The sequence below is a fragment of the Protopterus annectens genome, chromosome 5.part0, assembly GCF_019279795.1.
Source record: "Protopterus annectens isolate FY-2018-M chromosome 5.part0, PAN1.0, whole genome shotgun sequence".
Lineage (NCBI taxonomy): Eukaryota > Metazoa > Chordata > Ceratodontiformes > Protopteridae > Protopterus > Protopterus annectens.
In genome coordinates this window covers 1,206,189,104-1,206,208,534 of record NC_056735.1, presented here as the reverse complement: position 1 = coordinate 1,206,208,534, position 19,431 = coordinate 1,206,189,104, and the positions used below count along the sequence as shown (strand labels likewise).

Sequence of the window (19,431 nt, the reverse complement as noted above, 5' to 3'; positions counted from 1 at the left end):
GTAAGTCTTTCTACCTCTTACACATCACTGCAAACCCACCTTTTGACTATCACACTCTACTGATTGTCTTCCTCACATTCTCCTCCTTTGGCTCTACCCGCTCTGTTCGCTCTGCGGGCTCACTCCGCTACCCTACCCTGCCCCCAAATCCCACCCACCCCCAGCACCTCTACATTTATTCTTCACATACTCCTCCCACCCATATCAATTAACCAATAACAGTCCTCTTCTTATTACCCCTCCCTCCTATATCAATTATCTAATCTTAGTCCTCCTCTTATTTCCCCTCCCACTCTTACTCCTCCCACTCCACTTTCCTGCACCCTTTCTACACTAAATCTTCCCCTCTCCTGTCTGCTAATTTATATCACCCCTTCTACTTCTTTACCTCTTCTCCTCAACCAGCCTGTTCACTTCCATCACATTTCTCCCTTCTTTACCCCACCCATACTAAACATGCCCTCCCAAATCCTCTATACTACCCGACTCCCTGCTCCCTTCTTGTCTTACTAATTCCTCTTTATCATGCTACTTCTTACTCTTCCAAAGCTCCCCCATACCTACCTTCTACTCAAACTATCCCTTGCACTCATCTGCAACCTCTGCTACTCACTCAGTTCCACTCCATATCCTCCTCCCTTATTCCACCCAACCTACTGCACCTTTTCCATCCCAAACTCTTCTCCACCTCAACAAAAACTTTCACACTTAAACTACTGCTAACCCCACACAACTTCCTACTATACAAACCTAAAAGGCTAAAAGCTATTGCCAGTAATGTCCTAGCCTTATCTGGAGATATCCATCCTAACCCCGGCCCCTGCCTCATTACAAACAACTCCTTCCCTCCACCCCCTTCTTCTCCTACTACAAATAACCCTTTTCCCCTTCCCCTTCTTATCCTGCTTTCTCTCATAACACTCTTAAGTTCTTCACTATCAATGCCCAGAGCCTTAACAACAAAATTCACCAAGTACAAGCTTGGATTAATCACAACCAACCTGACATCTTAGCCATCTCTGAAACCTGGCTAAAACCCCATATTACTGACTCTGAAATCTTACCTCCAGGTTTCCACATCCTCAGAAGTGACCGATTAAATAAAAAAGGTGGAGGCTCTGCTCTAATCTACTCTAACCTTCTCTCCCTAATCCCTCTTCAAATCCCAACCCCACAATTCAAAAATTCTGAACTAACAGCAGGTCTCCTCTGATTGAATAAACATAAGAATATTTGCATTATTTCCTTATATATCTCCCCAGGCAACAACATCTCTACCCTTGAAAATATTCTTCACTGGGCCTCAACTGAAATAAAATATGAAACCTACATTCTAGGCAATGTTAATATTGATTGGAATAAAATCAACACGCCTTCCCCCTCCCTATCCAACCTATACAACTTCACCCAAGTAATCCATTCAACAACTCGTCCTAACAAAAACCACCCCCCAGGGTCCATCATAGACTGGATTCTAGTCTCCCATCCAAACAAAATAATTCTCTCTGGCACTATCCCTGACACCTTCAGTGACCATCTCCCTGCCTTCCTTCATCGCTCAGCTAACTCCACCCAATATCAACACCATTACATTCAAACTCGCAATCTTAGCAACTTCAACCCCACAATTTTCTTAAACACTTTTAAACAAATTAACTGGCAAATCCTAAACACTCTCCCCCTTGACAATGCTGTAGAACATTTTAACTCTATCTTCCTAAATACTCTTAACTCCCTAGCCCCTCTAAGAAACAAACGAATCAAAGCCAATTCTGCTCCTTGGCTGACCAAAGAAACTAAACAAATCATGCGTCACAGAGACAAATCCCGGAAGCTTTATCAGAAAAATAAACTGTCTTCTGCCTTGCTCCAATACACCCAACTCCGCAACAAAGTAAAAAAACTAATCACCTTGGACAAAAAAAAAACTACTATAATAAATTTCAGTCCAAAAATAATAAGAACCCAAAACAATTCTGGAAATCAGTTAACTCCCTTCTCCATCCAGGGTCCAGAAATAATCCCTGCCCTGACCCTTGTTTAACTGACATGGAGCTGAGCTCTCACTTCACCACTTTCTTTACAGAAGCCATAGCTAAGCTAATCAAAACATTCACAAACAATAAGCCACCCAACCTCCTTTCCTCAACACCCAACAACCCCAATAACTGTCCCTTTAATTTCCAGCTCAAACCAGTTTCAACCAATTTTATAAAAAGGCTCTTATCCAAACTTAAGCCATGCTCTAATGCCCCTGACAACATACCCTCCTCCTTCCTCAAATGCACAGCCGAAGGTATTGCTCTCCCAATTAGCATCCAGATTAACAGATCCTTAAAAGAGTCGTATGTACACAAACTTTGGTGTTCAGCCTACATTCTACCTCTTCACAAAGGAGGTAAAAACACCACTATTTCTAATTTCCGCCCCATTGCCCTACTCTCTCCAATATCTAAAATTCTAGAAAAATGTGTCCACCAACAACTTTTGCCTTTCTTAACTCAGAATCACCTACTAACACCCACCAACACGGCTTCCGCCCTGGCCACAGCACCATAACTGTCTTACTATCCTTCCTATAAACAGTCAATCTAGCCCAAGATTCTGGACTTCTAGTATCCACAGTACTGCTAGATCTATCTAAAGCCTTTGACACCATCTCCTATACACACCTTCTCTTTCATCTCGCCAACCTTAATCTCTCCCCTAATACTCTATCCTGGTTCTCTAGTTACCTATCAGAGAGATTTCAAGCTGTCAGATGGAAGCACTCTACCTCTTCCTTCTTGCCTACACCTACAGGCGTTCCTCAGGGGTCCATCCTCGGACCCATGCTTTTCAACATCTTTATAAATAACCTTCATACTGTCATCCCTGACACTACAGTCATCCAATACACTGATGACTCTACCTTAGTTTGTGCCACCTCTAACATTCCTGAACTACTGACTAAAACACAAATAGCTTTCTCCAATACAGAGAACTGGATGCACCAAAACCATCTCTCCCTCAACTCTAATAAATCTAAAATACTAATCCCCCCCCCCCCTCACCAGGGTTTCCTCCTTTGACAAAAATGCTTTCAAAGTCCTAAGCCAAACCAACACTGCTATAGAAGTGGTCCCTTCTGCAAAACTCCTCAGCATTACCATAGACGAACACCTTATATTCGATCTCCACATACAACAAACCATAAAGAAAACCCACCAAAAGTTAGGTATGCTCTTCAGGAATAACAGATTTCTTACCAACTCCTCTAGGCACACCTTGGCAATTACCTACCTTCTATCCTCTCTACTATATGGAGCCCCTCTTCTAACCAATCTGTCTGCTTCCAACACCTCAAAACTTGAAATTTGCTATAATAAGATCTCTAAATTTGCCACTAAATCTAAAACCTCAACTCAACACTGCCTTACCCTACAATCTCTGAATTGGCTAGAACTCCCTACACACCTAGACTATCTCCAACTAACCACCGCTCACAAATTAATATTCTACCCAGATAAATGCCCTGCCTTAAACATCCTTCCCTTATACATCCCAAACAGATCTCTGAGATCTGAACACCAAAACCTAATCTCCATCCACAAACCCAAACATCCTGCTGGCCAGCTTCTACTCTCCTTCTCTCTAGGTAAAAAATGGAACTCCCTCCCTCCATCACTTAGGACTATACCTAACTCTGAATCCTTCAAGACCCAACTTTTCTTATACCTGTTATCCAAATAGAAATGTTCCTTCTTTCACCCTATATAAATTCTAGGGATTTTCCCCATTGAGCTCTCTATACTCCTGCTCCACTCTACCCTCAAGCTTGATTTCTATTCCTCCAAAATAGACTTAGCTGACTTTCACTTGACTCTAAGTATGTAAATATTGTAAATATCTGTATTGCCATTGAAAAAAATAAATAAATAAATAAAAACTCTGTATTGCACTGTCTTATGATGTACATTTATGCATTTGCATTTCCTGACTGTATGAATGTTACTCTTGTATTTTACCATTAACATTATGTAACCTTTATTGTATTGTATAGCTTATGGAGCTTTTCTCCCCGGGCCTCCACTGAAAATGGGCACTTCTTGGCCCAGTGGACTTCCCCAGTAATCAAACTGAAAATAAATAAATAAATAAGTCCTTAGTGACAGTGTCCGTACAGCCACTGGTTTTGCAAAAAAATAAGTGAAACAGAACTAGGTCTTTCACAGCTTGAAAAGTGAGACACAAGTCACTTCGCAGCAATCTATTCCTACTGAGTATAAGGAGAGTTGTACTAATCTGTTAGGGTAGTGAAAGGATTTAAGCCTTGATTACAAATCTATGCAGCCTTTCCAGCAAAGCAATATGCTTGGATTTGTATATCCCAAAGAGGGCACCATACTCATTGACGGGTCTGATAAGGGAAGAGTAGGATGACTTTTTTGGATCTTCAAGATCTTGGAAATTAACTGGGCAAAGAGAACGATTTCCAAACTGTGGTGGAAAAGTTGTGTACATTTACCATAAATGTAGATGTTCGAGTGTATTCACTGCTGCAGTCATTACTCTTGGGTTATCCTGCTGGCAGGCTACCCTCAGTCGGCCTGAATTCCAAAGTCTAGGTCTGGCGTCGGTTGCTGTTGCCTCTTCCCTGATGTTAGTGCACCAGGGGTATAAAAGATGCAGCCGACACCATTTTCTTCAGTTTTTCTTGCCCCAGATGTCGGGTGCCCCCAAAAAGTGAAGGCTAAAAATATGCCAATAAAATATGCATGCATCAAAATATATATAATACATTCATCTACAAGCAAATACACCACATAGGTTGTATAGATTAGAGAAGTGCAGCTAAGTTCCAGCAAAAAGAGATGGGGGATGGTGGGAGGATAACCTGGACTGCAACAGTGAATACACTCGAACATCTACATTTATGGTTAAGTGTACACAACTGTACTATGTTCTTCTTGTTTCACTGTTGCAGTCATTAATAAATGGGTTGAATCCCCAAGCTATGGTTGGGAGGCTGGAGCTAAATAGCATTAGGAGCGGCTATGAGACCCTGCAGAACTGCAATGGCAAAGCCTGCCCTGGATTTAGAGTAGAGTGGTAAGTGATAGTGCTTTGTAAAGGTGTGCACTGAACTCCAGGTAGCAGCCTCTAAAATGTCTTTGGTTGGTACACCCCTGAGGAAGGCTGCTGAAGTGGCTGCTGCTCTGGTAGAATGTGGCCTACTGCCCTCAGGCACTGGCTTGCCATGTTGTGAATAGCAGAAACGAATGCAGTGACCTATCCACTTTGATATGGACTGCTTTGAGATGGCCTTTCCTTGTGATCCTGCAACATATGCCACTAGTAGTTGCACAGTCTTTCTGAAAGCTTTGGTTCTGTTCAAGCAGAAGCGTAGCTGTCTGTGTATGTCCAAAGAATGCAGAATTCTCTCCCCCTTATTCTGTGGGTTTGGATAAAAAGTAGGTACATGAATAGTTTGGTTAAGGGCCACACTTGACACTACCTTAGGCATAAATGTTGGGTTTGTTCTCAGAGAAACCCTGTCTGGGTAAAAAATGATAAAAGGTTCCACTGCCATGAGTGCCTGTAGCTCTGAGATTCGTCTTGCAGAGGTTATTCCCAGGAGCAGAGCTGTTTTCCAAGATAAAAACTTTATGTCAGCTGTAGCAGCTGGCTCAAAAGGGGGCAGAGTGAGTTTTTCCAAAGCATAATTGAGGTCCCATCCAGGTATTGGTGATCTCCTTGGAGGCCTTAAATTTTTGGCTCCTGTGAGGTATTGCCTTAACAAAGGATGAGAAAAGATTGGTGGCTCTGTATTGTAATGAGCCAAAATGGCAGAGGCATGAATTTTAATTGATGAAAAGGATAGGCCTTTGTCCAGCATCTCAGTTAAGTATTGTAAAATCTGAGGAATATTTGGTACTGCTGTGTCAATTCCTTGTGCCTGGTTCCAGGCACAGAATCTCTTCCATTTTCCAGCATAAGATTTTCTAGTACTAGGCCTCCTGGCCTACAAAATGACATCCATCACTGCTTTAGTGAGAGGTGTGTTTTGTATGACTACATTATCCGCCATGCTGCCAGATTTAAGGTCTTGAGTTGGCTGTGCAGGATCTGATTGTTTTGTTGGGACAGTAGGTGAGGTATTTGAGGTAAGTTCCAGGCTGGGCATTGAGACAAGTTCCTTAGGATTGGATACCAGTACTGGTGGGGCCAGTCTGGGGCAATCAGTATCATTTTTGGCTTCTCTTGTCTGACCTTTAGGAGTACTTTGGGGTGGAGAGGCAGTGGAGGAAAGGCATATACTGTTAAGTGTTTTCCAGCTGGAAGATAGGGCATCCACTTTCCATGCTTGTCTGTGATAAGTCCTTGTGCAGAATCTCTTTAGTTGGCAGTTGTGAGGAGAGGCAAATAGGTCTATGTCTGGGCATTCCCATTTCCTTGTTATCATTTTGAAGATTTGTGGATCCAATTTCCACTCGTGGGGATCCATGAGGTTTCTGCTTAGTTCGTCTGCCAGAGTATTTATCTTTCCTGGCAGGAATTGTGCCTGTAGATATACTTGATAAGTCAATGCTGTGTCACACAAAGTCATGGCTAGTCTGCAGAGGGGGTAAGAATGAGTGCCTCCCTGCTTGTTTATATACCACATGACCGTGGTATTGTCCGTCTTTATCAGTAGTTGTCCCGGATGAAGTAAGTCCTTGAGGGCTGTCAGAGCATTCTGAACAGCTAGCATCTCTTTTTGATTGATATATAGATGCATTTGGTTGGGGGACCATGTGCCTTGAATACATCTTCCTGCTATGTGTGCCCCCCAGGCATAATCTGATGCATCCGTTGTCAATGTCTGCCTGGCTGGGGGTAAGGTGAATGGCTGTCCCTTGTTCTGGTGACAGGCCTTCGCCCACCACTGAAACTCCTGTTGCAGGCAGGGAATGAGAGTAATTATTGTTTCCAGGCTGTGACAATGCTGAGTCCAAACACTTAGGTACCATTGAAGTTTCCTCGTATGCAGTCTTGCATATGGAATTAATAGAATGCAGATGCCATGAAGCCCAAAACCTGCAAAATTTTTCTTGCAGATAACTGGGCCTTTGTTGCCAACAGTTTGAAATAGGTAGTCAGTTGCCTTTGTTTGTCTGGCGTGAGATAAGCCATCTGGGCAGTTGTATTTAAGTTTGCACCCAGAAATATTATCTCTTGAGAGGGTATTAGTTTTGATTTTTGTTTGTTGACTGTGTACCCTAGGCATGGTAGTAATCTCTTTACAAACGCCAGATGCTGTAGTAGAATGTCCTTGTTCTCTGCTTGTATGAGGCAGTCGTCCAAGTAAGGATATATTTGTATTCCTCTTTGTCTGCAGAATGCAATTACTGGTGCCAGGCACTTTGTGAAGACCCTGGGCACAGTAGATAAGCCAAAGGGCAGTGCAGAGAATTGGTAGTGCATTGAGCCAGCTTTGAATCTGAGGTATCTTCTGCATGATTGATTGCCTGATTGGGACATGCAGGTATGCCTCTTTTAGGTTTAAAGTCACAAGCCAAGCCTTCTTGCCCAGCATGGGCAGAAGTTGCTGTAAGGTCAACATTTTGAATTTTGGTATATCCAGATATGTGTTTAGAAGAGATAGGTCCAGTATTGGTCTCCAGGCTACGTCCTTTCTGGGTACAAAGAATAGTCTTGAATAAAAGCCTTGCCCCTGCTCTTGTTCCGGTACTTTTTGAATGGCCCTCATGTCCATGAGGGATGAAACTTGTTTTTGTGCCTCTGCCCATTGGTTTTTTGGTAGGTCTGGCCAACCGTTTGCCCTTGGCAGGGTATGAAAGTGAAACTTGTAGCCCTGTGACACTATGTCTAAGACCCATTTGTCCTGGGTTATGATGTGCCAATTTTGAGAAAAAAGTGCTAGTTTTCCCCCTTAAGGTGCTGCCTGAAGATAAGAGTTTGGCGCAGGCTGAGGGAAGTCATTGTGATCGTTTCCTGTTAGGCTGTGATTTGTCTTCTCCACTTTTGGAGGTAGAAGCACCCCATTGTTTACATCTGTATGAACCTTGGGGCTGGGATCTGCCTCTTGGGTATCTGTATCTGCCCCTTTGTGGTCTGTCTGACACTGGAAAGGACCAATTCTTTGTAGGCCAGTGTCTGCTAAATCTTAGAGGCTGTACCTGTAAGAAGTCCTTGACTGTTTGCCTAGATTTAGCTTTGCCCTCCATTTTCTTTAACACCTCTTCTGCTTTAAGACCAAACAAAGTATCATGCTGTAATAGAGCATCTAATAATTTTGCTTTAACATGATCTGGTAAATTTTGTTCCTTTAACCAAGCATGCCTCCTAATGACAGAACCCGTGACAGCGGCCCTGCAGGAGGCCTCCAAAGAATCAAAACCACATTGCAAAGTATGCTTTCCAACTTGTTCAGCTGCATGCAATAAATCCTGCATTTCTTTGTTTTCTGCACCTTCAGAATTTATCAACATTTTCTGTTTAAGCAGTGATGTAATATATTGTTGATATTTGAGCATATGACATTGACAATTTAAAGCCCTTATAGCCAAGGTAGCAGAGGTGTAAATCTTCTTTCCCCATCTGTCTAATGCCCTAGAATCCCTGTCGGAGGGGGTAGGGTTTTTTGCAGTGGATGTCTTGACCCCTTTGGGACCCTGAGAAATAGTTTCTGGGTCAGCAGCAGGGTTCTTGAAAAGGAATTTATGAGAGTCAGGCACCCTGTAGTACCTGTCTGGCTTAACTGCAGCTAGAGGTAAGGAGTCAGGAGTCAGACTGGACTCTAAAAATACATCATCTACAATATCTAACACAGGTGGAATAGCTAGAGGCCTGTGTTGAGGGAGTAAAAGGAAGTCCCTGAGCCTTTTCTTAGATTCTGAGTAATCTTGGCTCTCTCAGTGGAAATGTTCCCTCATGGTATGCAAGGTTTCCCCAAAAGAGTAATCCTCAGGAGGAGAGGCTGAAGGGATAGATTCTTCAGCATCAGAATCCTCATAGAGAGAAAGAGAGTATTCCTGATCAGTAGAGGAATCTGAAGAAATGGAAACCTGATCTGAAGATTCATATTCTTCCTCTTGCCTAGGCCTCTTATCAGGAGGGGGATGGGAACCCCTGATCAAAGTAATTAAGTCTTCGGCCATTTTGAGCATCTGTTTTTTGGGCATGGAGGCCTGACCCTGAGGCTGTTGCACTTGTTTCTTTGTCTTTAAAGATGCTTTAGTCTTTGCCCTTGTAGCTGGTGTCACTTTAATGTACAATTGAATAGGTCTGAAAACACCCTCAGAAGCCGATGCCTGCTCAGCGGCTCCAGACGCATCTGAGGGAATAGTTTGCGAAGGTCCAATACCTTGAGCTTCCAGCAGCCTAGGCAAAGTACAGTTTTGTACCTACCATAAATGTAGATGTCCGATAGGTATGCATCTGCAGTCATAACATATGGGTTGTCCTGCCTCAGGCAGCCCTTCGGTCGGCCGGATTCCAAAGTCTGGGTCCGGTGTCGGCTGATGTCGCCTTTTCCCCGACGTCAGAGCGGCTGGGGTATAAAAACATCAGCCAACGCCATTTTCCTCAGTGTTTCTTGCCCCAGATGCCAGGTGCCCTCTAGGAAGGCTAAATTTGGATGAAGGCTGAAAAGCTCTAAACATTAGCAAATTATATACATATATAAACAAACAAACAAATACACCATAATAGATTCCCCCAGCTAGCTGAAAGAGGGGTAAGCACCCTAGGAATACCACAGACGGGAAGGAGGGTGGGTAATCCTGACTGCAGATGCATACCTATCGGACATCTACATTTATGGTAGGTACAAAACTGTACTATGTCCTTCAAGGATGCATCTGCAGTCATAACATATGGGTAGAATACCATAGCCAATCTGGGGGAGGAGGTACTAAGAGAATTATGGTGTAGTTATGATCCCCTGCAGTACTGCAGTTGCAAACCCTGCTCGGGATCTGGAGTATAAGGGTAGATTGTAATGCTTGGCAAATGTATGCACGGAGCTCCAAGTAGCAGCTTCTAAAATGTCCTTGGTAGCCACCCCTCGTAGGAAAGCTGTAGTGGTGGCTGTGGCCCTTGTAGAGTGAGGCCTGATATTTTCAGGAACTGTCTTTCCATGAAAGGAGTAGCAAAAACGAATGCAATTTCCTATCCATTTTGAGATTGTCTGTTTGGAAATTGCTCTTCCTTGTACCCCAGTTGCATATGCTACAAAAAGTTGGTCAGTTTTTCTGTTAGTCTTAGTTCTGTCCAAATAGTAGCGTAGTTGTCTGTGTATATCCAAGGTGTGCAAAAGTTTTTCCCCTTTGTTCTGTGGGTTAGGGAAGAATGTAGGCAAGTGAATAGCTTGGTTCAAGGATACCCTAGACACCACCTTTGGCATGAAAGTAGGATTGGTTCTCAGTGACACTCTATCCTGGTGAAAAATAAGAAAAGGCTGCACTGCCATTAATGCCTGTAACTCAGATACTCTTCTTGCTGAAGTGACTGCCAGAAGGAATGCAGTTTTCCAAGATAAAAACTGGAGGTCTGCTGAAGCTGCTGGTTCAAAAGGAGGTAGCGTTAGTTTTTCCAGCATGAAATTGAGATCCCATGCAGGTAGGGGGGGGGGGGGGTCTTCTTGGAGGTTTAACATTTTTGATCCCTCTCAAAAATTGTCTGAGAAGAGGGTGTGAGAAGATAGGTGGATCCATATTGTATTCTGCTGAAATTGCTGAAGCATGAATCTTAATGGATGAATAAGACAGGCCATTGTGGAACAATTTTGCTAAGTATTCTAGGATGTGTGCTAGGTTTGCCAGTGTGACATCTGTGCCCTTTGATGTGCTCCAAATGAGAAATCTCTTCCATTTAGCTGAGTATGCCTTTCTTGTGGAAGGTCTGCGAGCCTCCAGGATAATGTCCTTCACCCTCTGAGATAAAACGGTGTTGTTGGGCTTTAAGGACTCTTCCAGGCAGTTAGCTGCAGTGTTTTCAAGTTGGGATGCAGGGTCCTGAAATTGTTCTACATTAGAAGAAGGGGCCATAGGGGAAGAGACCATGAGTGTGCCTGAGACATGCTTCTCAGTAGCGGGTACCAATGCTGCCTTGGCCAGTCCGGGGCTATTAGTATGACTTTTGGCTGTTCCTCCCTGATCTTCAGTAGAACCTTGTACATCAATGGGAGAGATGGGAAAGCATATACTGTTAGGGCCTTCCAGCTGAAAGAGAGAGAGTCCACCCTCCAGGCTTGTGGGTGGTATGTCCTTGAGCAGAATTTCTTCAGTTGGTGGTTGAGTGGGGAGGCGAACAGATCTATCTCTGGGATTCCCCATTTCTTTGTTATGAGTTTGAAGATGTCTGGATGCAGCATCCATTCGTGTGTATCCATGGTAGTTCTGCTTAAGCTGTCTGCTAGAGTATTCTCTTTTCCTGGTACGAATTTGGCCTGCAGCTGGATGTTGAGATTCAGGCATAGGTTCCACAGATCCATAGCCAACCGGCATAGAGGGTAGGAATGTGTGCCTCCCTGTTTGTTTATGTACCACATGACCGTGGTGTTGTCTGTCCATATTAACAGGTGTCCTTGCTGGAGGAAGGGTCTGAATGCCTCGATTGCATGCCTTACTGCCAGCATCTCCTTTTGGTTTATGTGCATACCTAGCTGCCCTTGAGACCATAGGCCTTGGGTACGTTTGTCCTCCATGTGTGCTCCCCATCCTCGGTCTGAGGCGTCCGTGGTGATGGTCTGCCTTGTTTTTGGTTTGTTGAAAGGCAACCCTCTGTTGGACTGGCAGGCCTGAGCCCACCAAACAAATTCCTTTTGAAGGCATGGAATGATTTGTATCATGGTTTCTAGACTGTGACTGTGTTGAGACCATACATTCCTTAGGTACCATTGTAGTTTCCTCATATGCAACCTGGCATGTGGAATTAAAATTATGCAGGATGCCATGTAACCCAGGGCCTGCAGGACTTTCCTTGCAGTAAGCTGAGTTTGTCTTGTCAGAGTCATGAAGTAATCTGGAAGTTGTTTTTGTTTTTCTTCTGTGAGAAAAGCCATCTAAGTGATTGCGTCCAGATCCGCACCCAAAAAGGTTATCCTTTGGGATGGTACTAGTCTTGACTTTTGGATGTTGACTGTGTATCCCAAGGTTTGTAGCAGGTGTATGGCATAGGCCAAGTCCTTTAACAACTTCTTCTTGTTGTCCGCTTGTATTAGGCAGTCGTCCAGGTATGGATAAATTTGAATTCCCTGAAGTCTGCAGTGTGCAATTACTGATGCCAGGCATTTCGTGAATACTCTGGGTGCAGTAGATAAGCCAAAAGGCAATGCTGAGAATTGATAATGCTCTGATCCTGCAAGAAATCTGAGGTGTCTTCTGCAATCTGGTCGAATAGGGACGTGCAGGTATGCCTCCTTGAGATCTAGAGTCACCAGCCAAGACTGCTTGCCCAACATGGGAAGAAGTTGCTATAGGGTCAGCATTTTGAATTTTGGCACAATGAGATAAGTGTTCAGTGTGGACAGGTCGAGTATAGGCCTCCATTTGTTTTCTTTTCTTGGCACAAGGAATAGTCTGGAGTAAAATCCTTGGCCTTGTTCTGTAGATGGTACCCTTTCTATAGCTTTCATCTGAATTAACTTGCTGATTTGTCTTAAAGCCTCTACCTTCTGGTTTGGTGGAAGGCTTGGCATTCCGCCTCTCTTTGGCAAGGTATGGAAGTGAAACCTGTATCCTTTGTCTATTATTTGCAATGTCCATGTATCCTTTGTAATGCAATGCCAGTTTTTTGAGAATAAAGCCAACTTTCTGCCCAAGGGTGCTTCCAGTTGATCCCTGGTGGGCGGAATCAGAGTCAAGTCATTGGGTCTGTCCTGTAGTAGTGGTAGTAGCTGTAGCTGTTGCACCACTCCTCTGGTTTGCAGGCTGCCACTGATGGCCCCTGTAGGCACCTCTTGACTGACCTCTGCCTCTAGTACGTCTGTTCCTGCCCCTCTGTGCTCTGGAGGTGTCTGGAAAGGACCAATTCTTTGTAGGCCAGTTTCTGCTGAACCTCGGAGGTTGGACCTGCAGGAATTCCTTTACTGTTTGCACAGATTTTGCTTTTTCTTCCACTTTCTTTAGAATCTCCTGTGCAGGGGAGCCAAATAAACTTTGTTTCTCCATTGGAGCATCGAGGAGTTTAGCCTTGACATGGTCTGGCAAAGATTGCTCCTTCAGCCAGGCATGCCTACGAATTACTGCCCCAGTCATAGCTGATCTAAATGAAGCCTCCAGTGCATCATAGCCACATTTTAAAAAATGATTACTGACCTGCTGAGAGTTGTGTACCAAATCCTGAAGGGATTTATGGTCTAAAGGTTCAGGAGCAGAAAGCTTTTTATTCAGCTGATCTAACAAAAATTCTTGATACTGGATCATATGGAATTGACAGTTTAATGCCCTGGCAGAAAGAGTAGAAGATGTATATACCTTTTTCCCCATCTCTCTAATGCTCTAGACTCTCTTTCAGAGGGTAGGGGATTCTTAGCAGTAGCAGCTGCAACCCCTTTAGGGCTCTGAAAAATAGTTTCTGGGTCTGCAGCATGGGCTTTATACAGGTGGAAATGCGAATCCGGGACCCTGTAATATCTGTCAGGTTTGGCAGGGGCCGGAGGAAGAGAATCAGGTGCAGTACTGACATCATTGTACACACCATCAATTACAGTCAGAACAGGAGGTATGGCTAAGGGCCTACGCTGGGGCAAATGCAAAAAGGTCCATAATCTTTTTCTAGAATCAGAGAAATCCTGACCCTGCCATTGAAAGTGCTCCCTCATGGAGTGTAAAGTCTCCCCAAAGGAAAATTCTTCTGGTGGGGAGGCCGAAGGAATAGAATCTTCTGCATCTGAATCCTCATAAGGCGAGTAGGCCCCTTCCTGATGGTCTGACAAATCAGATCCATCCGAGGAGTAATCTGAGGAGAGAGAGTCAGAGGGATCAGTCCTGGGCCTTTTGTCTGGAGGAGGTTGGGAGGCCCTGTCTGGGTGAGGTTGGGAACCCCTAATTAAGGAAATGAGGTCCTCAGCAAGGCTGAGGATCTGAGAACTGGAGGAAGGCCTCTGTGAAGTTGATTTGGTAGGCAAAGTTTTAGAAAGTTTGGCAGCCTTTGCCCTGGAGAAGGCCTTAATAGACATAGAAGCTGGGGGCCTAGCTGCCCCACGTGCAGGAGTAGAAATGTCCAAAGGTATGGTGTCGGACAATTCTTGAGCACTAGCTTTGGTAGGGAGTTCTGAAGCCGACTCGGCCGGGGCCTCTCTGGCCTCGGTGGTCGGAGGTATGGTTTCGGTAGTAGGAATAGCCGTGGGCTCGGTTTCAGCCGAAACCGAGACACTCGCAGTAGGCCTAACCGTGGTTTCAGCCGAAACCGCGGGCCGCGAGTGTCGGTCCATTTCCTTGCGTTTTTTGACCATATGCGTAGTCGGAGTTTCCGACGGCATTTTATAAGCAAAATCGGTTCCAAAAAACTCCTCTGCAAACTCTGACCGACGTCTGAGAGTCCGTCGGTTGAAGGAGGCACAGGCTAAACAAGCTGATACGTCGTGGTCTGCGCCTAAGCAAGGAAGGCAGAAGAATGGAAATCCTTATGATGTATTTGTTTCCCACAAGTTAAACAATTATTTACTTTGTATGACATCGGCTGAGGCAAGAAAGAGTCCCCAACGGGGTACTTAGCTTTTTTCGAAGTCTTCGGTAACTGAAATCTCTGGATCTGACCGACCGGCACTTGCGAACAGCTTCTGCTTCGGGCACCGCGCGGCAAGAAAGTCTGAGGAAAATGGCGTTGGCTGATGTTTTTATACCCCAGCCGCTCTGACGTCGGGGAAAAGGCGACATCAGCCGACGCCGGACCCAGACTTTGGAATCCGGCCGACCGAAGGGCTGCCTGAGGCAGGACAACCCATATGTTATGACTGCAGATGCATCCTTGAAGGACATCTCCACGTGGGAGTCTGTAGCAGCCTGCGGCTCCAAAGTAGCGGGCATCAGGGGCTGCGAAAGCGCCTCACTGAGAGTCGGCAAACCAGTGACTGGCTTAGAATAAGCCTCGTTGTCGGTTTTAGACCTCAGATGCCTGTCCTTTTCTTTTTCTTTGCGTTTCTTGTGAATTGCGGTAGTCGGTTGGTTGTCCAATGGCATCGTGTAATTAAATCTTCTACCAAAATAGTGAAAAGCAAAATCGTACCGGCGCTTTATAGTGCGCTGGTTAAATCTAGCACAAAACTGACAACAAGCAACGTCGTGGTCAGGGCCTAGGCAAGGAATACAGTAAGAATGAAAATCCTTATGAGGTATTTGCTTCCCACAAGAAATACAATTATTAACTTTTTCTGACATCAGTCTGGAGCAAGAAAAAAGTATTCCCCAATGGGGCACTTAGCTTTAAATGAAGATTTCGGATCTGAAATTCGAACATGAAAATCTCAGGAGTCGGCCTACCGGCACTTGCGAGCTGCTTCTGCTTTGGGCACCGCGCGGCAAGAAAGACTGAAGAAAATGGCGTCGGCTGCATCTTTTATCTTTTATACCCCTGGTGCACTGACGTCAGGGAAGAGGTGACAGCAACCGACGCCGGACCTAGACTTTGGAATTCAGGCCGACTGAGAGTAGCCTGCCAGCAGGATAACCCAAGAGTAATGACTGCAACAGTGAAACACGAAGAACATCATGATGACCAAATGAGAGTTACCATACAAGTACTTAGGTCTCTTATGACCACATCTGTCTGAAGATGAGTACCATTTATAACATATGAGGTGGGAACAACCTTTCTGCCAGATGTTACTATGCTGCATTTTTTTCATTTAATTTAAGATAATTTTTGATACACCATGTATGTCTATATTCAGCACTTGCAGGGCCATGCTTTCTATCAGTGGATGAGTGGTAACAGTGCTCAGTTCTTAATCACCAGCACACTTGGTGAACCACACTTCTTGAATATTAACTTAGCTGCCTGCTAAATAAATATGAACAGGAGAGGGCCCAAAACTGATCCCTGACGTATCCTACTAGCTACAAATTTTTATTCAGGAGAGAGTCAGCAACTTTTACAACCTGGGATATGTTGGATAGTCACTTTGCAATGCATATGACAATGCAGGAGTTTACAATATGCTTGTCCAACTTTTCAATAATACCAGTATGGGGAACTAGTGTCTTAAACCTTGGCAAAGTCCCGAAAAATAGTGTGCACAGAATGACCACTGTCCACAGTCCATAAAACCTTTTCAAAGAAATTTATTAGGTTCAGGAGACAGAATCTGCCCTTCACAAAACCAAACTGATAGGGATCTAGATCAGTTAGGTTGTCTATATCTGCATAAATGAATTATGCCATGATACATTCCATGGCTTTACATATAAGGATGGAGAGGCTGATACAGCTATAAATACCTGGGTCTGTAGAGGGGTCACCCTTGTGTGGGAGAGTCAGAGTGGTTGTTCTCCAGGCATCAGGAACAAACCCTGTAGACAGGTGGAAGACGAACAGTTTATGTAGAGGCTCAGATATTGAATACTTGGCACTGATGAGAGCTATTCTCTATAAAAAGTACTTGGTACAGATGAGCATTCAACCTAGCATGCTGTCTGGTCCCATGTAAGTATTTTTAGGCTTTAACAGTGATTTTAATAATTGTTCCAAGGTGATTATGGGTTAACTAAATTATCAGGGACAATAGGGGCAACAGTGTAGGTTGAAGGGGTAAAGTTAACTCTAAATCTGTCTGCTAATATATTAGCAATATCCTTGCAGTCAAAATGGGTGATATTACAGATAAACTCAGTGCAGTTTTGGATATTATAGCAATAACCCACGCCTGGGTGTGGGTAATGCTAAATTTACCCACGGTTGGCGTGGTTTGGTCCCGAGGGCGAAGCCCGAGGGACCAAACAAAGCCAACCGTGGTAATTAGCATTACCCACACCCAGAAGTGGGTTATTGCTATTATACCATGACATTATTTAAGAAAAGAAACTATTACTTTTCTTAAATAATGGCATAGTATAATGCCTGTTTGCTGCCCTTCCGCAGATGTCTGGCATCCGCAGCAGTTCTGATGTACTGCGCGCTGCGCAGTACATCAGAGTTGTGAGCAAAAGCGGAGAAAGCAAGATCTCCGTTGCTTTTTTAGTGTCTCGCTATGTTAAATGAGTTTAACATGGCGAGACAGTTTAAAATAAGCAGCGGAGATGTCCGTTGCTTATTTTAAAACTCTCACTATGTTAAACTCATTTAACATAGCGAGACACTAAAAAAGCAACGGAGATCTTGCTTTCTCGTTAAAACACTGTCTCGCTATGTTAAATGGGTTTAACATGGCGAGACAGCTAAAATAAGCAACGGAGATCTCCGTTGCTTATTTTAAAGCTGTCTCGCCATGTTAAACCCATTTAACATAGCGAGACAGTGTTTAAAACGAAGTTATACTAATGGAAAAAAGTCCGGGCGACCGGACCTTTTTCCATTAGTATAACTCGATTTACAACGGGCACGCTGGCCAATCAGCGTGCACGTTTTGGGGGGATCATGGTATAATATTCCTTAATTACCTGCTATCACTCAAGAGGAAATTGTAGTTTCCTTTGGAATCTGTAGCAACCTTGAGTTCGTACACTGCTTTACATTTGCAAGTACATATCTGGTGTACATACTGCAGAGATATACAGGAATGCACAAATAACTTTTTATAGAGAATAGCTTGTACAAGCACGAGTGATTTCAACCACTATATATGAAAGTTTGGAAAGTCTAGAAACGACCACCAAAGAACTCTGAATACACAAGCACTATACATTACATTTCCAATACCAAACAAGACATTGCATAGAATGTATATGTTCGTAGATGACAACAATAAAGATGCTTAAAATACACTTTTCATTAAAAAGTTATAAGGTGTTTGTCAAACCACAAAGACCACAACATGGTATCCATCAGTGTTTTCTTAAAGGCCAAGGTTTCCAGGCATAACATATGTAAAGCAACCAAGCACAACTATTCTGTGACGTTTTATACAAAAATCCTACCACTGAGAAAAAATGTGATATACAGATAAAGGAAACAGGGCAACAAAAACACTATATACACTGGGTTAAAATTATACATGCACTGATATGTGTGAAGTGTTATTTACCTTTGCATCAAATTTAACTGCTGCAGAGAACAGTAAGAATGCATTCTCAGCTGTGATTCCTGTCTTAATTAGCTGCTGGCAGAGTTTCTTCAGTCTGTTCTCACAGTAGGATGTAGCCAAGTCTAAAAGTCCTGAAACATAATAGCTTTAGTTGCCAGACAGCATTTCCAAAGTTAATAACATCTCAGTGAATATCACTACACCACATCAAAGGCTATCCCAACTGTTAATTCACACAGGAAAATATTATGGTTGAAAAAATCTTTTTCTGTCTGCTTTATTTCTGACCAACAAAACTTAAAAGTCATAAATCCAAGAAGGTAATAGGATTTAATATATAAGATTGACAAATTCCATAAAGTTGAACATTTGCATATAGCACCACAGTGAGCAAAAAGGCTGTCCAACTTCAGGATCTCATTACTGTTGCAGACTTACCAAACAGTATCTGAAATAAAGCTACATCTACATACACGTGCATGTCATGATATCTAGAAGTGTGTCTGGCAAAGAAGGCATTCTCTGACTCAATACTGATGGATTTACTACACATCAGCAAATCAAATGGTATCAGAAATAGTTGGTCTTGGCATCTAAACCTCTTTTGCAACATGAACCAAACAGTTTGGAGGAACAGATTTATCTCACAAGAGAATACCTCTGCTCTGGAACAGACTTTCCATCCAAGTAAAATAAAACTCATCCATGTCCATATTCAAGTGCAACTTGGATCTATGTATGGGAAACAGATAATTTACCCCAGGTCTGCCCCCTGCAATACTACTGGACAGAGGCAGCTTCTAAGGCTTTATCGTATGCATAGTTCCCCTCAAATTATCTATGGAATGATCCCAGCTATTCTTGTTAGGACAATATAAAATTATCAACCATGGGGTGGGTAAGGCCAATCTATAACCAAATGGGATTGGTTAATTCAAACACCAAAAGGGAAACTAACTAGCCTTACAAATGGCCTGCAAGGGCAGCAAGCCTAGCACTTACCTATGAACCTATAACGGATATACTACGAGTCATTTCCACCATTAAAAATGTGCAATTATTTCAACCTTGACACTTTTCTGTATCTTAAAACCAGGAGGCAAAATTTGCACAAAGAAAACCACAATATAACCAAATACCAAGCGACCCAGATCACCAGGAAAGCCAGATGATAATAGTTATAAGAAACGTGTACAGCTTTAATATAAGAGCTAATGAAAAAGAAATAATAAAATAAATGAAAACAATGTGCATAACATCCA

General features: G+C 43.4%; 1 protein-coding gene across 3 annotated transcripts in view; it reads right to left on the bottom strand.

Moving 5' to 3' along the window:
• RCBTB1 (RCC1 and BTB domain containing protein 1) overlaps window positions 1-19,431 on the bottom strand; it is a 2,478,854-nt gene that overhangs the window by 78,960 nt on the left and 2,380,463 nt on the right. For all 3 annotated transcript variants that reach the window (XM_044071068.1, XM_044071070.1, XM_044071069.1), the window contains one exon: window positions 18,170-18,300. In XM_044071068.1, the coding sequence (XP_043927003.1) occupies window positions 18,170-18,300 (131 nt within the window). The remainder of the gene's footprint in view (window positions 1-18,169; window positions 18,301-19,431) is intronic.